Source organism: Puma concolor, chromosome C1, assembly GCF_028749965.1.
Source record: "Puma concolor isolate L17-30 chromosome C1, mPumCon1.1.hap2, whole genome shotgun sequence".
NCBI lineage: Eukaryota > Metazoa > Chordata > Mammalia > Carnivora > Felidae > Puma > Puma concolor.
Genome location: NC_141674.1, coordinates 190,526,521 through 190,552,726, shown reverse-complemented (window position 1 = coordinate 190,552,726; position 26,206 = coordinate 190,526,521). Strand labels below are relative to the sequence as shown.

General features: G+C 37.4%; 1 protein-coding gene across 5 annotated transcripts in view; it reads right to left on the bottom strand.

Annotated features, from left to right (window-relative positions):
• CYP20A1 (cytochrome P450 family 20 subfamily A member 1) overlaps positions 1-26,206 on the bottom strand; it is a 78,277-nt gene that overhangs the window by 8,014 nt on the left and 44,057 nt on the right. For all 5 annotated transcript variants that reach the window (XR_015255453.1, XM_025934479.2, XM_086719345.1 and 2 more), the window contains 5 exons: positions 24,309-24,424; positions 23,212-23,266; positions 20,174-20,294; positions 15,025-15,136; positions 13,495-13,559 (listed from right to left, as the gene is read on the bottom strand). Coding sequence is in view for 4 of the 5 variants with exons in the window: in XM_025934479.2 (XP_025790264.1) it covers positions 13,495-13,559; positions 15,025-15,136; positions 20,174-20,294; positions 23,212-23,266; positions 24,309-24,424 (469 nt within the window). In the remaining variant the exon portion in view is untranslated. The remainder of the gene's footprint in view (positions 1-13,494; positions 13,560-15,024; positions 15,137-20,173; positions 20,295-23,211; positions 23,267-24,308; positions 24,425-26,206) is intronic.

The following is a 26,206-nucleotide window of genomic DNA, read 5'->3' as shown; positions in this document are numbered from 1 at the left end:
CCTTAAGTTAATTAGCACACCCCCCACAATACAGAGTTACTATTTTGTGTCTGTGTGGGGAGAACACTTAATTTCTACTATCTTAGCAAATCTCAATGACACTATACAGTATTATCAAACATGGTCATCACATTATACAGGAGATCCACAGACCTTACTCATCTTATAACTGAAAGTTTGTACCCTTTTACCAGCAGCTCTCTTTCCCCTACCACTACCTGCAGTCCCTGGAAAGGACCATTCTACTCTCTGCTTCTATGTGTTTGACCTTCCCCCTCGCCCCCCTCCATATTACACATGTAAGTGCTACAATGCAGTTCTCTGTCTGGCTCATTTCACTTAGTATTATGCCCTCCAGGTTCATCCATGTTGCACAAGTAGCAGCATTTGCTTCTTTTTTAGGGCTCAATAATATTCTACTCTATCTATATAGGTATATATAGAGAGAGGAATATATCTACATATATATATCTATATACAGACATACAGATATATAGATAGAGTGGACTATTCACTTCTTTATCCATTTACCCACTGACAGACACTTAGGTCATTTTCATACTTGTAAATAATACTGCGATATACGTAAGTACAGATATCTCAAGATGACAACACCATTTCTTTTGAATATATATGCAGCAAGTGGCACTTCTGGATGATATGGTAGTTTTATTTTTAATTTCTTGAAGAATATCCATACTATTTTCCACTGTGGTTGTAGCAATTTACATTCACACCAACAGTATACAAGGCTTCCCTTTTATCCACATCCTTGCCAGCATTTGTCATCTCTTATCTTTTTGAATCTCAACATATGTGAGATGATCTCTCACTGTGGTATATATTTGCATTTTTCTGATGAGTGATGTTAAGCACCTTTTCATGTACCTCTCAGCCATTTGCATGTCTTCTTTGGAAAAATGTCTATTTGGGTCCTTTGCCCATTTTTAAAATTGGGTTATTCTTTTTCAGCTATTGAATTGTATGACTTCCTTAAATAGTTTTATTAAGCCAATATTGGATGTGTGGTTTGCAAATACTTTCTCCTACTCCATAAGTTACCTTTTCATATTGTTGATGGTTTCTTTTACTATGCAGCTTTTTATTCTGATGTAGTCACATATATTTATTTTGACTTGTGCTGCCTTTGCTTTTGGTGTCAAATCCAAGAAACCACTTCCAACATATACGTGAAGAATCTTACCCCTTATGTTTTCTTCTAGGAGTTTTAGGGTTTCAGCTATTACACTTAAGTATTATTCCATTTTGAGTTGTGTTTGTGCATGGTGTATGTTAGGACTCCAGTTTTATTCTTCTGCATACGAATATCCAGGTTTCCAAGAATCATTTATTGAACAGACTATCCTTTCTGTCACCATCTGTCACCACAGAAATTATTAAAATGTTATTGACTTATATTCCCTATGCTGTAGATTCCATCCCCATGACTTACTTATAAATCTAAGTCTGTATTCTTAATCCCTTTCACCTTCTTTGCTTATCCCCTCCCAACCCCAGCAACCACCAATTTGTTCTCCGAATTTATGAGTCCATAACTATTTGTTCTATTTTTTTAGGTTCCAATTACAAGTAAAAATCATTTGGTGTTTGTCTTTCTCTAACTCATTTCACTTAGCATAATACCCTTTAGGTCCATTTATGTTGTCACAAATGGCACGACTTTACTCTCTTTAACTGCAGAGTAATTTTCATTGTGTACATACACTACATCTTCCTTATCCATTCATGTATCAGTAGACATTTGGGTTGCTTCTACGTCTTAGCTATTGTAAATAATGATGTAATAGGGGCACCTGGGTGGCTGAGTTGATTAAGCATGTGACTCTTGGTTTTGGCTCAGGTCATGATCTCATGGTTTATGGGAACAAACCCTGTGCTGGGCTTTGTGCTGGCACCATGGAGCCTGCTTGGGATCCTCTCTCTCTGCCCCTTCCCTGCTTGCTCACTCTCTCTCTCTCAAAATAAATAAACTTAAAAAATCTTTTAAATATTGCAATAAACATAGGAGTGCATATATCTTTTCTTTACGAAAACTAAAGGATTGTTAATTTCATTTATTAAATAATTTTTAAATATAAATTTAAAATATTAATTCAGTGTAGTTAATATACAGTATTATAATAGTTTCAGGTGTACAATACAGTGATTCAACAACTCCATATATTACATAGTGCTCATCAAGGTAAGTGTACTATTAATCCCCTTCATCTATTTCACCCATCCCCCTCACCTTCCCTCTGGTAAAAATCTGTTGGTTCTCTACAGTTAAGAGTCTAGTTATTGAGGGTGACTGGGTGGCTCGGTTGAGTGTCTGACTTCAACTCAGGTCATGATCTCACAGTTCCTGAGTTCGATCCCTGCATCTGGCTCTGTGCTGACAGCTCAGAGCCTGAAGCCTGCTTCAGATTCTGTGTCTGCCTGTCTTCCCTTCCCCTGCTCACACTCTGTCTCTCTCAAAAAACAAAACAAAACAAAAACAAAAAAGAAAACTCTAGTTTTTGGTTGGTCTCTTTTTCTTCTCCTTTGTTCGTTTTGTTTCTTAAATTCCACATATGAGTGTATACTGTATGTCTCCCTCTGGCTGACTTATTTCACTTAGCATTATACTTTCTAGATCCATCCACGTTGTTGCAAATGGCAAGATTTTGTTCTTTTTATGGTTGGGTATTATCACATCTTCTTCTTTTTCTTTTTTTTTTTTTTTTTAATTTACATCCACATTAGTTACATATAGTGCACCAATGATTTCAGGAGTAGATTCCTTAGTGACCCTTATGCATTTAGCCCACCCCTCTTCCCACAACTCCTCCAGTAGCCTTCAGTTTGTTCTCCATATTTATGAGTCTCTTCTGTTTTGTCCCCCTCCATATTTTTATATTATTTTTGTTTCCCTTCCCTTATGTTCATCTGTTTTGTCTCTTAAAGTCCTCATATGAGTAAAGTCATATAATTTTTGTCTTTCTCTGACTAATTTCACTTAGCATAATACCCTGGAGTTCCAACCAAATAGTTGCAAATGGCAAGATTTCATTCTTTTTGATTGCTGAGTAATAATCCATTGTATATATATAACACATTTTCTTTGTCCATTCATCCATCAAGGGACATTTGGGCTCTTTCCATATTTTGGCTATTGTGGATAGTGCTGCTATAAACATGGGGGTGCATGTGTCCTTCTGAAACAGCACACCTGTATCCCTTGGATAAATGCCTAGTAGTGCAATTGCTGGGTCCTAGGGGAGTTCTATTTTTAGTTTTCTGAGGAACCTCCATACTGTTTTCCAGAGTGGCTGCACCAGCTTGCACTGCCACCAACAATGCAAAAGAGATCCTCTTTGTCCGCATCCTCGCCAACATCTGTTGTTGCCTGAGTTGTTGATCTTAGCCATTCTGACAGGTGTGAGGTGGTATCTCATTGTGGTTTTGATTTGTATTTCCCTGATGATGAGTGATGTTGAGCATTTTTTCATGTGTTGGTTGGCCATCTGGATGTCTTCTTTGGAGAAGTGTCTATTCAGATCTTTTGCTCATTTCTTCACTGGATTATTTGTTTTTTGGGTGTTGACTTTGATAAGTTCTTTGTAGATTTTGGATACTAACCCTTTATCTGATAGGCCATTTGCAAATATCTTCTCCCATTCTGTCAGTTGCCTTTTGGTTTTGCTGATTGTTTCCTTTGCTGTGCAGAAAGAAGCATTTTATTTTGATGAGATCCCAGTAGTTCATTTTTGCTTTTGTTTCCCTTGCTTCCGGAGACGTGTTGAGTAAGAAGTTGCTGCGGGCAAGATCAAAGAGGTTTTTGCCTGCTTTCTCCTCGAGGATTTTGATGGCTTCCTGTCTTCCATTGAGGTCTTTCGTCCATTTTGAGTTTATTTTTGTGTATGGTGTAAGAAAGTGGTCCAGGTTCATTCTTCTGCATGTCGCTGTCCAGTTTTCCCAGCACCTCTTGCTGAAGAGACTGTCTTTATTCCATTGGCTATTCTTTCCTGCTTTGTCAAAGATTAGTTGGCCATACGTTTGTGGGTCCATTTCTGGATTCTCTATTCTGTTCCATTGATCTGAGTGTCTGTTCTTGTGCCGGTACCATACTGTCTTGATTACAGCTTTGTAGTACAGCCTGAAGTCCGGGATTGTGATGCCTCCTGCTTTGGTTTCCTTTTTCAAGATTGCTTTGGCTATTCGGGGTCTTTTCTGGTTCCATACAAATTTTAGGATCGTTTGTTCTAGCTCTGTGAAGAATGCTGGTGTTATTTTGATAGGGATTGCACTGAATATGTAGATTGCTTTGGGTAGTATCGACATTTTAACAACACTTGTTCTTCTTATCCAGGAGCATGGAATCTCTTCTTATCCAGGAGCATGGAATCTCCATTTTTTTTTGTGTGTGTGTGTCTTCTTCAGTTTCTTTCATAAGCTTTCTATAGTTTTCAGTGCATAGATTTTGCACCTCTTTGGTTAGATTTATTCCTAGGTATTTTATGGTTTTTGGTGTAACTGTACATGGGATCGATTTCTTGATTTCTCTGTCGCTTCACTGTTGGTATATAGGAATGCAACCTATTTCTGTGCATTAATTTTATATCCTGCAACTTTGCTGAATTAACAAATCAGTTCTAGCAGTTTTTCAGTGGAATCTTTAGGGTTTCCCGTATAGAGTATCATGTCATCTGCAAGAGTCAAAGTTTGACCTCCTCCTAGCCGATTTGGACGCCTTTTATTTCTTTGTGTTGTGTGATTGCAGAGGCTAAGACTTCCAATACTATGTTGGATAACAGTGGCGAGAGTGGACATCCCTGTCTTGTTCTTGACCTTAGCGGGAAAGCTCTCCCTCTTTCCCCATTGAGGATGATATTAGCGTTTGGGTCTTTCATATATGGCTTTTATGATCTTGAGGTATGCTCCTTCTATCCCTACTTTCTTAAGGGTCCTTATCAAGAAAGGATGCTGTATTTTGTCAAATGCTTCCTTGCATCTATTGAGAGGATCATGTGGTTCTTGTCCTTTATTGATGTGATGAATCACGTTAATTGTTTTGCAGATATTGAACCAGCCCTGCATCCCAGGTATATCCCACTTGCTCGTGGTGGATAATTTTTTTAATGTAGTGTTGGATCTGGTTGGCTAATATCTTGTTGAGGATTTCTGCATCCATGTTCAGCAGGGAAATTGGTCTGTAGTTCTCCTTTTTAGTGGGGTCTCTGTCTGCTTTTGGAATCAAGGTAATGCTGGCTTCATAGAAAGAGCTTGGAAGTTTTCCTTCCATTTCTATTTTTTGGAACGCCTTCAAGAGAGTAGGTGTTAACTCTTCCTTAAATGTTTGGTAGAATTCCCCTGGAAAACCATCTGGCCCTGGACTCTTGTTTTTTGGCAGATTTTTGATTACTGATTCGATTTCCTTACTGGTTATGGGTCTGTTCAAATTTGCGATTTCTTCCTGTTTCAGTTTTGGTAGTGTATATGTTTCTAGGCATTTGTCCATTTCTTCCAGATTTCCCATTTTATTGGCATATAATTGCTCATAATATTCTCTTATTATTGTTTTTATTTCTGCTGTGTTGGTTGTGATCTCTCCTCTTCCATTCTTGATTTTATTTGGGTCCTTTCCTTTTTGTTTTTGAACAAACTGGCTAGTGGTTTATCAATTTTATTAATTCTTTCCAAGAACCAGCTTCTGGTTTCATTGATCTGTTCTACTGGTTTTTTGGTTTCGATGACATTAATTTCTGCTCTAATGTTTATTTCCTGTCTTCTACTGGTTTGGGGTTTTATTCACTGTTCTTTTTCCAGCTCCTTAAGGCATAAGGTTAGGTTGTGAATTTGAGATCTTTCTTCTGTCTTTAGGAAGGCCTGGATTGCTATATACTTTCCTCTTATGACCGCCTTTGCTGCGTACCAGAGGTTTTGGGTTGTAATGTTATCATTTTCATTGACTTCCATGTACTTTTTAATTTCCTCTTTAACTGCTTTGGTTAGCCCATTCATTCTTTAGTAGCATGTTCTTCAGACTCCAAGTATTTGTTACCTTTCCAAATTTTTTCTTGTGGTTGATTTCGAGTTTCATAGCGTTGTGGTCTGAAAATATGCATGGTATGATCTTGATCTTTTTGTACTTACTTAGGGCTGATTTGTGTTCTAGTATATGTTCTATTCTGGAGAATGTTCCATGTGCACAGGAGAAGAATGTATATTCTGCTGCTTTAGGATGAAATGTTCTGAATATATCTGTTAAGTCCATCTGGTCCAGTGTGTCATTCAAAGAAATTGTTTCCTTGTTGATTTTTTTTTTTAATTTTTTTTTAACGTTTATTTATTTTTGAGACAGAGAGAGACAGAGCATGAATGGGGGAGGGTCAGAGAGGGAGACACAGAATCTGAAACAGGCTCCAGGCTCTGAGCTGTCAGCACAGAGCCCGACGCAGGGCTCGAACTCACGGACTGCGAGATCATGACCTGAGCCAAAGTCAGACGCTCAACCGACTGAGCCACCCAGGCACCCCTCCTTGTTGATTTTTTGATTAGATGATCTGTCCATTGCTGTGAGTGGGGTGTTGAAGTCTCCTACTTTTATGGTATTACTATTGATGAGTTTCTTTATGTTTGTGATTGATTTATATATTTGGGTACTCCCACATTTGGCACATAAATGTTTACAATTGTTAGGTCTTCTTGGTGGATAGACCCCTTAATTATGATAAAATGCCCTTCTGCATCTCTTGATACAGTCTTTATTTTAACGTCTAGATTGTCTGATATAAGTATGGCTGCTCCGGTTTTCTTTTGTTGACTATTAGCATGATAGATGCTTCTCCATCCCCTTATCTTCAATCTGAAGGTGTCTTTAGGTCTAAAGTGGGTCTCTTGTAAACTGCAAATGGATGGATCTTGTTTTATCCATTCTGTTACCCTATGTCTTTTGATTGGAGCATTGAGTCCATTGATGTTTACAGTGACTACAAAAGATATGAATTTATTGCCATTTATGATGCGTGTAGAGTTGGAGTTTCTGGTGGTGTTCTCTGGTCCTTTCTAATCTTTGTTGCTTTTGGTATGTATGTATGTATGCATGCATGTATGTATTTATCTTTTCATCTTTTCTCCCCTCAGAGAGTCCCCCTTAAAATTTCTTGCAGGGCTGGTTTAGTGGTCACAAACTCCTTTAATTTTTGTCCGGGAAACTTTTTATCTCTTCTATTTTGAATAACAGCCTTGCTGGATAAAGAATTCTTGGCTGCATATTTTTCTGACTCAGCACATTGAATATATCCTGCCACTCCTTTCTGGCCTGCCAAGTTTCTGTGGGTAGGTCTGCTGCAAACCTGATCTGTCTTCCCTTGTAGGTTAGGGAATTTTTTCCCCTTACTGCTTTCATGATTCTCTTCTTGCCTGAGTATTTTGTGAATTTGACTTTTGTGATACAGTATTTTGTGATATGCCTTGTTGATGGTCGATTTTTGTTGAATCTAATGGGGGTCCTCTGTGCTTCCTGGATTTTGATGTCTGTGTCTTTCCCCAGGTTAGGAAAGTTTTCTGTTATGATTTGCTCACATAACCCTTCTACCCCCATTTCTGTCTCTTCCTCTTCTGGGACCCCTATGATTCTGATGTTGTTCCTTTTTAATGAGTCACTGATTTCTCTGATTCTTAAATCGTGGTCTTTTGCCTTAATCTCCCTTTTTTTTTCTGCTTCATTATTCTCTATAAGTTTGTCCTCTATATAGCTGAGTCTCTGTTCTGCCTCATCCAGCCTTGCTGCTGTGGCATCCATCTGTGACTGCAGCTCAGTTATAGCATTTTTTATTTCATTCTGACTAGTTTTTACTTCTTTTATCTCTGCAGAAAGGGATTCTAATCTATTTTTGACTCCGGCTAGTATTCTTATTATCTTGATTCTAAATTCTGGTTCAGACATCTTGCTTATACCTGTGTTGGTTAAATCCCTGGCTGTCGTTTCTTTGAGCTCCTTTGGGGTGAATTCCTGCTGAATTCTGTGCTTCAGGTTGTGCAGATTGTTGTGTTAATCATCCAATCAGGGGGCGCCTGGGTGGCGCAGTCGGTTAAGCGTCCGACTTCAGCCAGGTCACGATCTCACGGTCCGTGAGTTCGAGCCCCGCGTCAGGCTCTGGGCTGATGGCTCGGAGCCTGGAGCCTGTTTCCGATTCTGTGTCTCCCTCTCTCTCTGCCCCTCCCCCGTTCATGCTCTGTCTCTCTCTGTCCCAAAAATAAATAAAAAACGTTGAAAAAAAAATTAAAAAAAAAAAAAATCATCCAATCAGTTTTCTAGGTGTGCAGGATGGTTTAGTGTTGGTCTGTCTGTATTTCATGGACACAAGACACACAAAAAACTTCCATGCTGTTCCACCATCTTGGCTCCTCCAATCTATACCACATCTTCTTTATCTATTCATCTATTGATGGACACTTGTGCTGCTTCCATACATTGGTTATTGTAAATAATACTGCTAAAAACACAGGAATACATGTATCCCCCTGAATTAGTATTTTTGTATTCTTTGGGTAAGTACCCAGTAGTGGAATTACTGGATCATAGGGTATTTAGTTCCTTTTTTAATCTTTTGAGGAACCTCCATGTTGTCTTCCACAGTGGCTGTACCAGTTTACAGTACCAACAACAGTGCAAGAGGGTTTTTTTTCTTCTCCACATCCTTGCCAACACATGATGTTTCTTGAGTTTTTGGTTTCCACCATCCTGACAGGTGTAAGGTGATATCTCATTGTGGGTTTTGATTTGCATTTCCTTAGGATGAGTAATGTTAAACATCTTTTCATGTGTCTGTTGGTCATCTGTATGTCTTGTTGGGGAAATATCTGTTCATTTCTTCTGCCCATTTTTAATTTTTTTTTTAATTATTTTTTTAATGTTTATATTGAGAGACAAAGAGTGTGAGCGGGGTGAGGGGCAGAGAGAGAGAGAGAGAGAGGGACAGAATCCCAAGCAGGCTCTGCACTGTCAGCACAGGAGACTGACCTGGGACTTGGTCTCACAAACCGTTGAGGTCATGTCCTGAACCGAAATCAAGAGTTGCATACTTAACCAACTGAGCCACCCAAGTGCCCCTTCTGCCCATTTGTTGGTTATTTGGGTTTTGAGTGTTGAGTTGTAGAAGTTCTTTACATATTTTGGATACTAACTCTTTATCAGATATGTTATTGGCAAATATCTTCTCCCATTCAGTAGGCTTTTAGTTTGTTGGTTGTTTCCTTTGCTGTGCAGAAGTTTTTTATTTTGATGTAGTCCCAATATTTTACTTTTGTTTTTGTTTCCCTCACCTCAGAAGACATATCTAGGAGGACCTGCTACAACCAATTTCAGAGAAATTACTGCCTGTCTCTCTTCTAGAACTTTTATGGTTTCAGGTCTCATATTTAGTTCCTTAATCCACTTTGAGTTATTTTTGTGTATGGTGTAAGAAAGTGGTCCAGTTTTGGGACACCTGGGTGGCTCAGTCAGCTAAGGGTCCTACTTCGGCTCAGGTCATGATCTTGCCGTTCACGAGTTCGAGCCCCACATCAGGCTCTGTGCTGACAGCTCAGAGGCTAGAGCCTGCTTCAGGTTCTGTGTCTCCCTCTCTCTTTGTCCATCCCGCACTCACGCTCTGTCTCTCAAAAATGAATAAACGTTAAAAAAAATGTTAGAAAGTGGTCCAGTTTCATTGTTTTGCATATAGCTGTCCAGTTTTCCCAACATCATTTATTGAAGAGACTATCTTTCCCCACTGTGGGTATTCTTACCTCCTTTATTGTAGATTAATTGACCACATAAGTATGAGTTTATTTCTACCTCCAATTTTGTTCCATTGATCAATGTGCCTATTTTTGTGCCAGTATCATACTGTTTTGATTATTACAACTTTGTTGTAACTTCAAATCTGGGATTGTAATACCTATAGCTTCGTCTTCTTTCTTAAGACTGCTTTAGCTATTTTGGCTATTCATCATTCCATACAACTTTTAGGATTATCTATTCTAGTTCTGTGAAAAACACTACTGGTATTTTTTTCAAGAATAAAAAAAAATTGTTTTTAATGTTTATTTTTTGAGAGAGCAAGAGAGACTGTGAGTGGAGAAGGAGCAGAAAGAAAGAGGGAGACACAGAATCCAAAGCAGGCTATAGGCTCTGAGCTGCTAGCACAGAGCCCAAAAGGAGGCTCAAACCCACAGACCATGATATCATGACCTGAGCTGAAGTCAGATGCTCAACCCAAAAAGCCACCTAGGCACCCCGCTTTGTAAAGATTTTTTTAAAGTAATCTCCACACCCCACATGGGGATTGAACTCACAACCACGAGATTAAGAGCCGCACACACCACTGACCAAGCCAGCCAGGTGTCCCACTACTGGTATTTTGATAGGTATTCAATTGAATTAGATTGCTTTGGGTAGTATAGGCATTTTAACAGTATTCTTCCAGTCCATGGGCATGATACACCTTTCTATTTATATATCTTCAATTTCCTTCATTAGTGTCTTATAGTTTTCAGAGCATAGGTCCTTCAATCCTTGGTTAAATTTATCCCTAGGTTTTAGTTTTGTTTTTTGTTTTTTTTAATGTAATTGTAAATCGGATTGTTTTCTTAATTTCTCTTTCTGGTAGTTCATTATTAGTGTACAGAAATGCTACAGATTTCTGTATATTAATTTTGTATCCTGAAGCTTTACTGAATTTATTAGTTCTAGTAGTTTTTTGATGGAGTGTTTAGGGTTTTCTATATATAATATCATGAGATGTGCAAATAGCAAGAGTTTTATTTCTTCCTTACCAATTTGGATGCCTTTTATTTATTTTTCTTGTCTGACTGCTGTGGCTAGGGCTTCCAGTACTATGTTGAATATAAGTGGTGAGACTGAACATCTCTGTTTGCTTTGTTTTTTTAATGTTTATTTATTTTTGAGAGAAAGAGACAGAGCGTGAGTGGGAAAGAGGCAGAGAGAGGGAGACACAGAATATGAAGCAGGCTCCAGGCTCTGAGCTGTCAGCACAGAGTCTGATGTGGGGCTCGAACTCATGAGCCATGAGATCATGATCTGACCTGAAGTCGGATGCTTAACCGACTGAGCCACCCAGGTGCCCCTGTCTTGTTCTTGATCTCAGAGGGAAAGCTTTCTGTTCTTCACCACTGAGGATGATGTGGGCTGTGGGTCTGTCCTATATGGACTTTATTATGTTGAATTATATTCTTTGGCTACTCGAGGCCTTTTGTCATTTCATACAAGTTTTAAGATTACTTGTTCTAGTTCTGTGTAAAATAATATTGGTATTTTGATTATGGATCACACTTTGTCAATGTGAAAGCAGTCAAACCCCTTCCAGATAAAGACTGAAATATGGGCATTTGCCCGCTTCCTTTGGATTGAACTCTGGGAGCTAGCCACAGTAAGTACCTGCATGCCTATTAACAACTACTTCTTTGCTATTATCCTATGGAAATTATGAATACAAGAACCCAAGCTATCACAGGTAATTTGGGGCATATCCCTCAGATAGCAGCTATAAAAGTTAGGCCACTAAATGTGTGCTAAGGGAGAGTCCTCTGACGTGGTTTTATTGTTGGGGTGAATTGGAAGTGGGGTTAGGTCATGCCCACTTGCTCCCCTAGGTTTCAGGAAGGATCATGGCCATTACAGGGAGATGTGTGCTAACTAAAAACTAGACCCTCAGGCAGCAGCTTCTAAAATTTCCAGTCAAACTCCTTCCTCTGTGCTGAGCCCTAGAGGAAAAGCCACAGCAAGTGCTATGCTCCCATTGTGCACCATTAAGAATTGTTTCTTGGAGGTGGGGGGGAGCCTGCTTCTGTGGTATAAGCCTGTGGGACTCATCAACACAAGCCCTGGTGGCTTTTAGAGCTACATGTTTTGGAAACCCAAATCTCAGGTGAGAGTATTCAATTTGGGGCAGTAAGAGTACAGTCCAAACCCTTTGATCCTCAGGGAGAAGCTGGCAGTTGGGGGTTCCCTCCCAATTATATGGCACTGTGCTGGGGGTAAGTTTATGGTAAGAGTGTGCCTCATCCTTTCCTACACGTTTTAATGTGGATATTTTCTCATTTGCCCCATTGTGTTGGAGTCACTAAGCTAGTTTCTGGATTTCTCTCAGAGGGATTTGCTCCATGCATGGCAACATTGAGTGCTGCCATGTTTCTGGAGGGAAATTCAGGAGCCTGCTATGTCACCATTTGGTCCCAGTCCACACTGAGGTTTTGACATTTGTCTTCATTCTTTTCAGCTGAGAATTTTGTAATAGTCTGGTTTTTAAAGTTGATAGTATTTCATCCTTTACTATAGAGTAGTATTTACATTATTGTCCATTAAAATCATAGAATTTGACCCAGATTTCCTTGCTCTGACATATTGCCAATATGGTAACAGTAATAATGTATTTCTATGCATTTATTTTTATAAATAAATCATATCCAGACATTTTTCTATAGGGAGAATGTGTTAACATCAGTCACTCAAAAAGAAAACTTCTAAAAACCATAATGAACTACTGAGAATCCCTGAAAAATAGCCTGGCAGTTTCTTATAAAACTAAACATGCACTAGCCATATGACCCAGCAATTGCACTCTTGGGCATTTATCCCAAGGAAATGAAGCCTTATGTTCACACAAAAACCCTTACATGAATGTTCAAAGCAGCTTCATTACCAAAACAACCCAAATGTTCTCCAGTGGGTGAAAGGTTGAACAACTCTGGTATATCCATATAATAGAATACTATGCAGTTCTAAAACGATAGGAAACATATTACGTTGACCTCAAGAGCATTAGATTTAGGGACACCTGGGTGGCTCGGTCACTTAAGTGTCCAACTCTTTAAATTCGCTTAGAGGGGCGTCTGGGTGGCTCAGTCGGTTAAGCGGCCTTTTGGCTCAGGTCATGATCTCGCGGCCAGTGAGTTCAAGCCCCGCGTCGGGCTCTGTGCTGACAGCTCAGAGCCTGGAGCCTGTTTCAGATTCTGTGTCTCCCTCTCCCTGACCCTCCCCCGTTCATGCTCTGTCTCTCTGTCTCAAAAATAAATAAACGTTAAATAAATAAATAAATAAATAGATAGATAGATAGATAGATAGATAAATAAATAAATAAATTCGCTTAGGTCACAATCCCAGGGTTGTGGAACCAAGCCCCGTGTCAAACTCCATGCCGATCATGGAGATCGCTTAAGATTCTCTCCCTCCTCTCTCTTTGCCCTTCCTCCTGCTCACACTAGCATTCTCTTTCTCTCTCAGTAAATAAACAAACCTTAAAAAAAGTGATAATAGGAGAGACAAAGAGAAACAGATAGCAGATTCATGAATGAAATAGTGAACAGAAGATATAAAGAGAAAGCAGTGGCTTTCTTATGTTATATCACTGTCACATATTAAATTTTCTCCTCAAAATTTAGAAAAGGAATGCAAAACATGCAAACACATGAGAATCAATAATCACAAGGATAAAAAAAGATATTTCATACTTGTGTGGTAATGGCCAAGTACTGGGATCCTGAAGTACCACACCAAGGGCATAAAGAACAAGAGTCTGCAAAAAAAAAAATTACTCTAGTTAGTAAAGGTCTAACAGAGATGAAGTGACTGCCAGAAAGCCGACTCATCCTAAATGCTCTTTTAATACAGATAATGAATACAGAATAAAAATAGAAAGTAAAAGAAGAAAACACAGGCCATTATTTTGATGATTTTATAGTGGGGAAGGCCTCCCTAAGTTTGTCAAAATCTGGAAGTCATAAAGGAATAACAGATTTAACTATGAAAATTTAAAACCTGCATCCAGTTAAAACAAAACAAAACAGACCAAAATCACCAGTGAAAGATAAATAATAAGAAACACATAATAAGTGTTTAATAAATAAAATAATAAGAAAAACACATTTCCCATATAATTGACAGTTAGTATGTACAATACACAAAAAGACATTTAAGCTTACTAGAAGAAAGAGTAAGTTAGAAGCACGTAATTCACAAAAGAAGAAATACAAACTGTTAAATATGCATGAAAAGCTGCTCAATCATTCCAATGATCAGGGAAAAGCAAATTAAAATAATGATATAGTATGTCATATAAGAAATGTGTAAAAAGTTCATAAATCCTGAAGTGGTAAGGATATGGAGAGAAAAAGCATTCTCATACACTGTTGCTAAAAATATAAACTGGTTTTTAGAGGGCAACTTAAATTTAATATACATAAGCAGTTTGACCCCAAGACTCTTATTTCTAAGGCTCTCTCTACTCAATACCTATACAAGTATACAGTTTGTAATAACAAAACAAATGATGTCAATCTAAATTTCAACCAATAGAGACTGCTTAAATAAACTACATAACACACTCACACAATGGAATGAATACTCTACATCCATTAAAAATAATGAGTTGGATCTGTATTAAACACCAGTTGTACTAATAGTCATGATACACTTAATTAAAGAAGCAAATTAATGAAGGATATATGAAAAACAACCTTTCACATATAAATTCAGTTTTTACAATAAATACATATATGTATATTACACACACAGAGGAATATACATACATAGAAAAAGATCTACAAAAATACTTTAGTATTAATAGTAGCACACATGAGGAAGGAAGCCTTTCTATTATTTAGACTTTAAAACAGCATATGTTATTATTATTTAAAATAACTGTGTCCTTCATTTATTTTATTTAAGTTTATTTATTTTGAGAGAGTGAGTGAGCACAAGTGGGGGAAGGGCAGAGAGTAGGACAGAGAGAAAGAATCCCAAGCACGGTTAACACTGTGAGTGCAGAGCCCAACATGGGGCTTGAACCCACGAACCATGAGATCATGACCTGAACCAAAGTCAGACACTTAACCGACTGAGCCACCCAGGTACCCCGTGTCTTTGATTTAATAACAGGTATAATTTATTGGACATTTTAGACAATACAATTTAAAAATACACACTAAAAGAGTTGAAAAGAACAACTAGATGAGTTAGTAAGTATAACAAATATTTCCTACCTCTCTAGGAATAATAAATTTGTCAACCTTTCCTTCAATATCTTGAAGCCGGGCAGAAACTGGAGTCAGTTTGGCAGTCCGAACTGTTTCACAAAGTACTTGCCGACAATATCTGTTTAAAAAAAAATTTTTACAGATTTTTACTCTGGGAGAGGCAGTTTGAAATGTACATACATTTTAAAATGTCATTCAACAACTTTAATAATCTTCCAAATTTGAAATAGTCACATCATAATTCTAATGTGTTTTAAAATAAGTTATGTATTAGAGGTATATAAAGTCCAGGTAGGTATAAAATTAAACAAATGAAAACAACTTTAAAAGTACCAGAAGAAAACTCAAAACAGTTATTTTTATATTTGAGTGCAAAAATCCTTTATTTTTAAAATAAAATAAAAATAAAAATATTGACACGACAGAAATCATAAAGAAAAATACAAATAATCCAAGTATGAAAATGTAACATATTTGCAATTGTAAGTACAACTGGAAAACAACTAGGAAAAATATTATCACAATGCATAACAGCTCTTTAAAAATCCATAATTATTGGGGCGTCTAGGTGGCTCACTCAGTTGAGTGTCCGATGCCTGACTTCAGCTAGAGTCATGATCTCATGGTCATGAGATAGAGCCCCAATTGGGGCTCTGCACTGGGCATGGAACCTGCTTGAGATTCTTTCTCTCCCTCTGCCCCACCCCAGCTCGTGCTCGCTCTCTCTCTATCTCTTTCTCCCTAAAAAATAAAAATTTATAAAATAAAAATAAAAATAAAAATAGATAATGAAAATCATCAAACACCCTGACAGAAATATGGACAAACATAAAAAAGTAATTCACATACAACAAAATACAAATGTCCTGCAAACATATGAAGTGATACTCAACCTCTTTAATTGTGGAAAAATTGCCAATTATAGCAAATTAAAAAAAGTTTTTAACGTTTATTTATTTTCGAGACACAGAGACAGAGCATGAGTGGGGGAGGGGTAGAGAGAGAGAGAGAGAGAGGGAGACACAGAATCCAAAGCAGGCTCCAGGCTTTGGGCTGCCAGCACAGAGCCTGACGTGGGGCTCGAACTCACAGACCGTGAGATCATGACCTAAGCCAAAGTCGGATGCTTAACCAACTGAGCCACCCAGGCACCCCTATAGCAACTTTTTTCTTACTTGACAGATCAGCAAAGATGAAATAGAATGACATTAGACAATACTAATAAAAAATGGGGAAAAGAGGGGTGTCTGGGTGGCTCAGCGGGTTGACTTTCACTCAGGTCATGATCTCAGGGTTCATGAATTCAAGCCCCATATCAGGCTCACTACTATCAGTGCAGAGCCTACTCAGGATCATCTTTCTTCTTCTCTCTCTCTGCCCCTCCCTGGCTTGCGCTCTCTCTCAAAAATAAATATGTTTTTTAAATGGGGAAAAGACATTTATATCCAGTTGTTGGAAATATAAATTGGTACACCCTTTCTGAAGGATAATTTGGCAATGTATAGAAATATTAAGTGTACAACACAATTAGAATAAAAGCTAAAATGTATTGAAATCTTATCATAAGCCAGTTCTATTAAATATTCTCTATGCACCATCTCACTTAATCCTTATTTAAACCTCATGGATGCTATTATTATTTTAATTTTACAGATTTTTAGAAATGAGGCAATTTTTTTTTTTAGTTTTTTCGATTTTTTTTTTATTGAGAGAGAGAGAGAGAGAGACAGAGTGCAAGGGAGGGGCAGAGAGAGAGGGAGACACAGAATCCAAAGCAGGCTCCAGGCTCTGAGCTGTCAGCAAAGAGCACAATGTGGGGCTGGAACCCATAAACCACAAGATCATGACCTGAGCCGAAGTCGGATGCCCAACAGACTGAGCCACCCAGGCAACCCATAAAATGAGGCAATTATTTAAGATCAACACAGCAGGAAAGTGGTGTCAACAGAATTCAAACCTAGGTCTGTCTTAGTCCACAGCCCCTTATCGTAAATACTAAGTTACTGTATATATCCTTCAATAATAATCTCACTTCTAGGACTTTATTAATAGAAACAATTGGAAATATTAACAAAAATACAAGTGTAGGAAAGTTGGCTGTTTATAATGTCTAAAAACAACAAAAACAAAGGAGCCAAATCCTTCCTTTCCTCTTTGAACAAGTATTTATTAGGTACCTACTACATTAGAAGCACCATGTTAGATACTGAACTACAACATTGAACAAGACAGATACCCACAAAGGGACTCAAAGTCTAGTTGGTAGGGAAAGAGAAGGAGGTAGGGACATCAAGGATGACAATTTAAAAAGCATACTAATGGTTATGATAAAGGAAGTTCAGGGATTTGGATAACATATGGCATAGCAGGAGCACCTAACTAAAGAAAGGACTTTGCAGAGAAATAAGCATTTTAGGCTGAGACCTGCTGGAAAAAAAAAAAAAAAAAAAAGGCGTTAGCTAGAAGACAAAGGAAGAGGGAATCTAGACAAAGGAGTAGTCTGCAAAAGCCAGAAGATAAGAAAGACTACTGCAGCTTTGCAGAAACAAAAGAATTTTAGTATAGCTAAATCCTAGATATGAAAAGGTACAAATAATAAGAGAAAAGATGGGAGAAGAATACAAAGCCCAGCTCTTAGAATGCCTCATAAGCTACACTGGTGAGTTTAAATGTTATCTTAGGGGCAACCAGAAGTCACTGAAGGCTTTTAAATTAGGGAGTCATCTGCCCAGATGCTGACTCCCTAGGTATAGAAAAATCACTAGCACAGTAATTCTCAACATTAGAATTATCTGAGAAGCTTTTGAAAACTGATGCCTGGAGATTGTTGGTATAGAATTGGTCCTAGGTTATCTGTATGTTTAAAGCACCCAGTGTTTACAGTGTGTAGTCACAGCCTCCAGTAGCAACTTGGAAAATGGACTGGAGGGGACCAAGATCCAAGGCTGTTGAAATATCCCACGCAAGTTGATGGTGGTCTGAATAGAGTGGGGGCGATGAAAAGAATTAAAATCAAACTTCCAACTAAAATATGTTTGGAAAGTACAAACAACAAACCTAATAACGGATTGGATGTGGTGGAGTTATACATATATAAAAACACTGTCCATAAAATATTTAGAGAAAAAATTAAATTTACAGAAGATTTATATTTTAAAATATTTTGAAATTTTTTATTTTAAATATATATGTATATATGCACAGAAAAAGCTGGAAAAATAGTAAAAATAGTTAACAGTTGTTATCTCTTAAGGGTACACTTACAAAAAACCTTCACCTTCTACTTCATACACTTCTGTATTATAAAAACTTCAAAAGACAATTATGTATTACTTTCAAAATGAAAGGTTATGAGGAGCCTAGATGGCTCAGTAAGTTAAGCGTGTGACTTCAGCTCAGGTCATGATCTCATGGTTCGTGAGTTCGAGCCCCACATTGGGCTCTGGGCCGACAGCTCAGAGCCTGGAGCCTCCTTTGGATTCTGGGTCTGCCCCTCTCTCTGCCCCTTCTCCCCTTGCACTCTCTCTCTTACTCCCTCAGAAATAAATAAACATCAAAAAATTTAAAAAAATAAAATGAAAGGGTTAAATTTAAGGTAATAAATAAAACTTCCAACATTTTGAAGAATTTGTAAGATAAGTCTCCCTATCTTCTTTTCTATAGTTAAAAGAGGTAAATACAAAGGTAGGGTTGGTCACCTGCTATCCAGACTCAGACTTCAACACCTCAAGCAGTCACAGTTGTTATTAAAAAAAAATCTTTTTAGGGGCGCCTGGGTGGCTCAGTCAGTTGAGCGACCGACTTCGGCTCAGGTCATGATCTCACAGTTCATGAGTTCGAGCCCGCAATGGGCTCTATGCTGACAGCTCAGAGCCTGGAGCCTGCTTCTGTTTCTGTGTCTCCCTCTCTCTCTCTGCCCCTAACCCACTCACATTCTGTCTCTGTCTCTCTCAAAAATAAATAAACATTAAAACAAAATTTTTTAATCTTTTTAATTAAGGTATTATTTACATATAAAAATTCATCTATCTCACCTGTACAATTTAATGAACTTCAGTCATTGTGTATAACTGTCTAACCACAACCACAAGCAAAATACAGAACAGTTCCCTCACCCTAAAAACTTTTCTCATTCTCCCTCCTAGTTGATCCCCTCCCGATTCCTGGCCCCAGACAACCACTGATCTACTTTCTATCACTACAGTTTTTTCCTTTTCCTAGAATTTCACCTTAATGAAATCATATTGTATGCACACTGTATGTGTTTGACTTCTTTCACTTAATAGAATGACATTTATCCACATTGTTGTATATATATTATCATATTTTTTTTTACTACTTGGTAATATTTCAAGATAACACAATTTGTCTATTTACCAGTTGATCAACATCTGGACTGCTTCTACTTTTTGCTATCATGAATAATACTGCTGTTAAATTGGCATAAAGTTCTCTGTGTGGACATAGTTTTTCATTTCTCTTGGGTAAATGCCTTGGGGAATTTTGGGGCTATATGGTTAAGTGTATGTTTAACTGCCACATTGTTTTCCAACAGGACTGTACCATTTTGCATTCCCATCACTAAGGTTCCACTTATTTGAACATCAATGATACTATTTTATACAGTTTAATGTAAAGGTTTCCCAGAACTACCTTATGGTTTTTATTTTTGTTTTATTTAAGAGAGAGAGTGTGAGCGGGGGAGAGAGGCAGAGGGAAAGAGAGAGAATCACAAGTGGGCTCCACACCGAGTGTTGAGCCAAAATCAAAAGTTGGATGCTCGACTGAGCCACCCAGGCACCCCTATCTTATGATTTTAAAGAGCAAATTAAATTATCTAAGTCCTATAAAAATATATACCTTTCCCAGATATTATCATTAGCTTTAAATAAGCTGGTTAAACTTATTAGTGAGAATAAGAAGTTCGTGAGTTCAAGCTCTGCGTTGCTCTGTGCTGACAGCTCAGAGCCTGGAGCCTGCTTCAGATTCTGTGTCTCCCTCTCTCTGTGTCCCTTCTCAGCTCACACTCACACTCTCTCTCTCTCTCTCAAAAATAATAAACATTAAAAAAATTAAAAAATTAAAAAAAAAAGATAGTTAAACCAATTCAAATTTACCTTTTAATCATCTCTTCTTCTTTTTATTGTATTCTTACCTGAGCTGCTCAATTTTCTCTGGAGTAATGGGATCCTTCCCCAAAACTTGGTCTATCTCTTCATAAAGTTTTTTCTGAACCTCTTCAGAGGTGGTTAAAAAACAGATTGCCCAGGTGCACACTAAGTAAAAATTTATATTAATAGCAATGAAAATAGCTAACTCATAGTTTGGGTACTATTATTATTTTGTTCCTGTATTTTCCTTTTTTTCTGATAGGCAAGATACCTAAATGCTACCAAAAAATAAAACAAGATTATTCACAGGATTTGTACTTCATTGAACAGAACACAAATATTTATAGAACATTCCTAAAGAGATAGTACAATCTGGAAAATTTCTTTCTTAAAAACTGGCAAGTAACTGAAGCCAAAAATGCATTTTAACTTAAGTAAAAATAGTAATGATAATAAATAAACTTCACATCTGAAGGAGTGTTAAATGCTGACAACTGTAACGGACTGTCTGGTTCATCCAACTTTGTGTAATAAAAATACTGATTTATCAGTTCACACAGGAACCCTAATGAAATGATTCATACAAATCAAAGTAGCAGGAGATTTACCTATAAATCAATACTCTAAATTTTTACTTGTAATGGTAGATACAATGGCTCAAGAATTGGTACCAGTTATTGCTTAGGACAGTGGTTGGTTCTCAAGGTTCTCAAAAACCACCTGGGAATTGATTGATAGCACAACCCCACATTTCGCAGATTCTGATTCAACAGGTTTAGGAGAGTCCACGCATCTATACTTCCAACAAATAACAATTATTTTGATGAACACCAAGATTGGAAGATTATTAAACTTATGGACTTATTTTTGCTTAAAATGGTTTATAGATTATTCACTGAGAAAATGAGAAGATAAGAAAATTACATGATGAACATAAAACAGAGGTAATAAGAGTAGTTATATTTCGTTTAGAAATCCACTGGGATTACAAACTATTCAAAGAATGGAACCATTCAGATACATAGTACCTTTTGCCCTAGATTATGCTTGAGATGACTCGATCTATACTACTTTTTCTATGTCAAGTACTTTAAAAAATGCATTAAGTAGTTTCTACCTCCACTTATTAATTATCTCTTTCTTTAACTAAGGGCTGTCTTAAATTTGTTTCAAAGTTACTTTTTTTTAAATGTTTGCTTTATTCACATATTATCCAATTCCGATTCCTGAAAGGACGTACTCACTTTCTAAGTGTTATTACCATTAAAATTTATAGCTGCCTGGTACTCAATTATTTTTTTTTTTACTCACATCCAGAGTTTATAAAAGGCACATGAGTAACTGCCTGTCCTTAGCTTTTTCCTACAAAAACTTTTTTATTAGGGCTTTTGAGTGAACTACAGAATTTGTATTTCACAAGTGACATGAAAACTTGTACAGACAGTGCATAATATGTACGCATTTTTACAATATATAGTAATATACAACATTAAAAGAGTACAAGGATATGCATACAGTAGGTACTCATATACCCCACTTTACTGTATCATCACTTAAAATATAATTATATAAGCTTAATAATCTCAAACATTGGTTCTTTTGTAGAACTCCATCAAAAAGTATGACTGAGCACAACTTAAATGTAAGATTTTAAGTCACTGAATGTTCTTTAATTATGATACTGAACCAAAGACACAACTGTATATTTGAGAGATACCTAGGAGGTCATCTAGAGCTAAACTCTTATTTTAGAAAAGGGAAAAATGTAAAGGCAAGTATCTTGCTCAAAGCTAATTAGTAGTAGAGGAAGGACTTTAAAGTTTCCTACTATCTTGACTCTCAAAAAGTTTAGAGATACCTTAAAAAATAACCAACCCATGTGCAAAGAAACAGTGAGTGATAGGCTAAAATCCCCCCTAAAAACTGCAATACCATTAAAACATTAACTTGACTTTGGAAATGGTCACTTATTGTGTTCTGTATCCAGAGCACAATCAATTTAGATTTTTTTGAAGGTCTTTAGCAAAGATATATTTTAATATAGTAAATTTTTTTAATGTTTATTTTTAGTTTTGAGAGAAAGTGTGAGTAGAGAGAGAGAACTCATGAACAGGAGAAGGGAAGAGAGAAAGGGAGAGGCAGGGAGGGGGGAGGGGCAGAGGATCCAAAGCAGGCTCCATGCTGAGGGCAGAGAGCCCCAGGGGGGCTCAGGATATAGGGCTCAGACTGGAACCCAGGAACCCTGAGATCATGGCCTGAGGTCAGATGCTTAACTGACTAAGCCACCCAGGTGCCCCTAATGCAGTAAATTTTTAAAACAAGTTAAGTACTTTTAAAAAAACTTCAATACATTATTTTTGACACATTTGACCTAAATTCCACAACTCTAGATGTCAAAAATTTTATAAGGAAGAAAAATGTATGGGAAGTTTACATTTTGAATCATTGTTTTTAAACAAAGTTGTAAGTGAAATCCTTCAAATATATAATTTTTTTTTCTATTTCAAACTGTTATTTTAGTATTTCCTTTAACATTTTATACTAGTATATTTTTAGAAACATACACAGATTTTTATAAACACCATATGAATTAATGGTACTCTGCTAAACTAAAATACAGTAAGGAAACATAGAAACATATCACACATTTTAGAATTTTAAGTAAAAATCACCTTCAATTCTACCAAGAGAGGAGTTCTTTTAAATTGTGATCTCTGTGGCCTATATCCTCTGTTGGTAGACCTTAATAAGAGCAAACTGGATTGGAGTCAAAGAGAAAAGCCGCAGCAGGAAATTGAAAATCTCACTGCTCTGGTTGGAAAAGTGTCAATAGCAGTTCATTTTAAAGGCACTAACTAGAATTCACAATCCATAAACTGTGTCAAGAAATTTATGGCAATGTTCAGAGGTGGCATAGAGCACCTGGGGTTAAAAAAAAAAAAAGGCAGCTGTGTGAATCAAGCCTTTCAAACAAGAATAAAGAAGAAAAGAGACAGGAAATTATAAAGAGGTCTTGCAAACAATGTTTCTTTTGTTTTATCCCTGTGTATAATATCTCTCAAAAAAATCAGTTTATACTTACATTTTGCAGTTATTATGCAACTGGCCAGAGAAAATATCATACTGTCTTCAAGGATCTAGGAAAGAAAACTAAGTTTAGAAAGTGTAAAATGTTTAAGGTGGCCTCTATTAGATCCTATTAAAATAATGTGTAGTATAGAATTCGGGTCAAGGAAAGGAAAAAAAAGTCTATTATTTCTTTACAATGTTTTCACTTAAAAAAAGTCTAATGTAAAAACCAATCTAAATACTGTATTGATTTTTTGATGCAATAAACATTTATCAGTAATATCACTGGCTCATGATATGTTTTTTTGCAAGTATCATTGGCTCAATCCTATCTTTCTGGCTTGGCCCGATGCAGCAGCAAAGCCTCAAGAACAATGGAGAAGAAGTTGCCATTGTCCTTGGAGCCTTATTCAATTTCTGCACCCATACACATACCCAGCAAACCATTCTATCTCTGAAATTTGCATGCATAGAGTGGGCAGAAGATTCCTATAAACAACAGGTGTGGACTCTTGTTCTTTGCCTGACAACACCACACAGTGGTATGCTGGGGGTAACAGAGGCACCCTGGGAACAAGCCAAGCTGCTATATCTAGTCATTTAGGTAGAGCAGCTTGGCTGATAAAGACTTCTGTAAGTCCACGGGGCACCTGTGTGGCTCAGTTGGTTGGGTATCCGACTTCAGCTCAGGTCATGACCTCACAGACCATGAGTTCGAGCCCCGCATCAGGCTATGTGCTGACAGCTCGTGGCCTGGAGCCTGATTCGGATTCTGTGTCTTCCTCTCTCTCTGCCCCTCCCCTACTTGTGCTCTTCTCTCTCTCTCAAAAATAAACTTAAAAAAAAAAGACTTATACAAGTCCTCCTCTTTTATGATAGAAGAATTTTGATTCAGTATTTGCTTACTAAATATTAATTAATATACAGCTGATTCAAAGATCTAAATACCTGTACTAACATGAGACTAAAATACCTATACTATTTATAGATGATGTACAATAAAAGAGAAGCCACTAAATTTTAGGAGGGAATCTGGATTAAAGTGAATAAAAAACATACTATACATGTGTGATTATCATTTATTTGATAAACACTGAACAATTACATCACCTGCTGGTCATTAAGGTTCCCTTGTACTAAGGAGTCAATGAAAACATGTTGACTGAAGTTCCTTCCTTTTCGTTCTTTTATGATTTTCTTTAAGATATATTCCAGTTGCATAAGAGCTTAGAGAAGAAATCCAAAAAAATTTAGAATATAAACATTTTTAAAGACTGAACATTTTTTAATACTTTTGTACACTGTTGCTATGTGCAGAACAAAGCTTTCAAAAGTAAAAGAGGTGTAACCGACAATTTTTAAAAAGCTAATTTAGGGGCGCCTGGGTGGCGCAGTCGGTTAAGCGTCCGACTTCAGCCAGGTCACGATCTCGCGGTCCGTGAGTTCGAGCCCCGCGTCAGGCTCTGGGCTGATGGCTCGGAGCCTGGAGCCTGTTTCCGATTCTGTGTCTCCCTCTCTCTCTGCCCCTCCCCCGTTCATGCTCTGTCTCTCTCTGTCCCAAAAATAAATAAAAACGTTGGAAAAAAAAAAATTTTTTTAAAAAGCTAATTTATGCTTAAATTCATGAACTTTCTTTTCCTTATTTTTTGCTAAATTTTACATATAAAAAGCTGTTTAAAGCATGTAGGTACAATTTAAGGAATAATTGTAAAGCAAACACCCGTAACAGCACCACCTACATCAAGAAGTAGAACTAATGCCAGCACCTGGGAGGCCTCCACACACATAAACCTCTCCTATGATATTATCTACTTTCCTTCTGAATTCTGTCTTTTTAACTCCATTCCTCTCCCACATCAGGCATTTAGGAACAGAAACAGATGTAAAATAATCAGAAAAGTAGATTTATGAAACCAGAAGGATACAGAATAAATAACTGATATCCAACAGTCAAAATTATCCCGAAGTCATTGCTCAGTCTCCATCTTACTTGACCCATCACAGGATTTGATGATGTTGATCACATAGCCTCCAGGTGTAAAATTTTCATTTGAATCTTGGGGTTCCAATGTTCTCCTGGACTCCATACTTATCCTACCTTGTTGCCTGCTCATTCTGTCTCCTTTTGTTGATTCCTTCTCTTGAATTTCTTAATGATATAATGTCCAAGGTCAGGACCGAGTTTTTGGACCTCTTCTCTTTTACTATTACATTCTTTACCTTGATGGTCACTAGTCTCAAGGCTTTAAATACAAGCTATTGACTGAACACTCCCAAATTTATATTTATAGTCAGGAACTCTTTCCCCTTAACTCCAGACTCACGTATCTAACAACCAACTTATTAACCTCTCCACTTAGATGTCTGAAGCATATTAAACATAATATATACACAAATGAACTCTTGATTTTTCCCCACCAAAACTCGATCGTCCTACAGTCTGCCCCCTCTCCTTCATTCTCCAACTACTTCATTCTCCAACTACTTCATTCTCCAACTACTCAGGCCTAAAACCTTGGTGTCACCTTCTCTCTTATACCACACAACTAATCTGTCAGTTAATGCTGGTGTTCTACCTCCAAAATACAGCATTATCTCCCTTACTATTTTTTTCTTAATTCTATATTTTCTGTTGCCTGCCACCTAGTCCAATCCACATTATTTCTCTTGCCTGTTTCATTGCAATAGCCCCTGAATTAGTCCCTGCTTCTGTTCTAGGTGCCTATAATCCACCACAGCAGCCAGAATGACCCTTTAAAAACATAACCCAGATTGGGGTGCCTGGCTGGCTTAGGTGGTAGAGCATGCAACTCTTGATTTTAGAGTTATAAACTCAAGCCCCACGTTGGATGTGGAGATTACTTAAAAATAAAATCTCTGGGTGCCCCTGGGTGGCTCAGTTGGTTAACTGTCTGACTCTTAATTTCAGCTCAGGTCATAATCTCATGGTTCATGGGAATGAGCCTCACATTAGGCTCTGTGCTGACAGTGCAGAGCCTGCTTGGGAT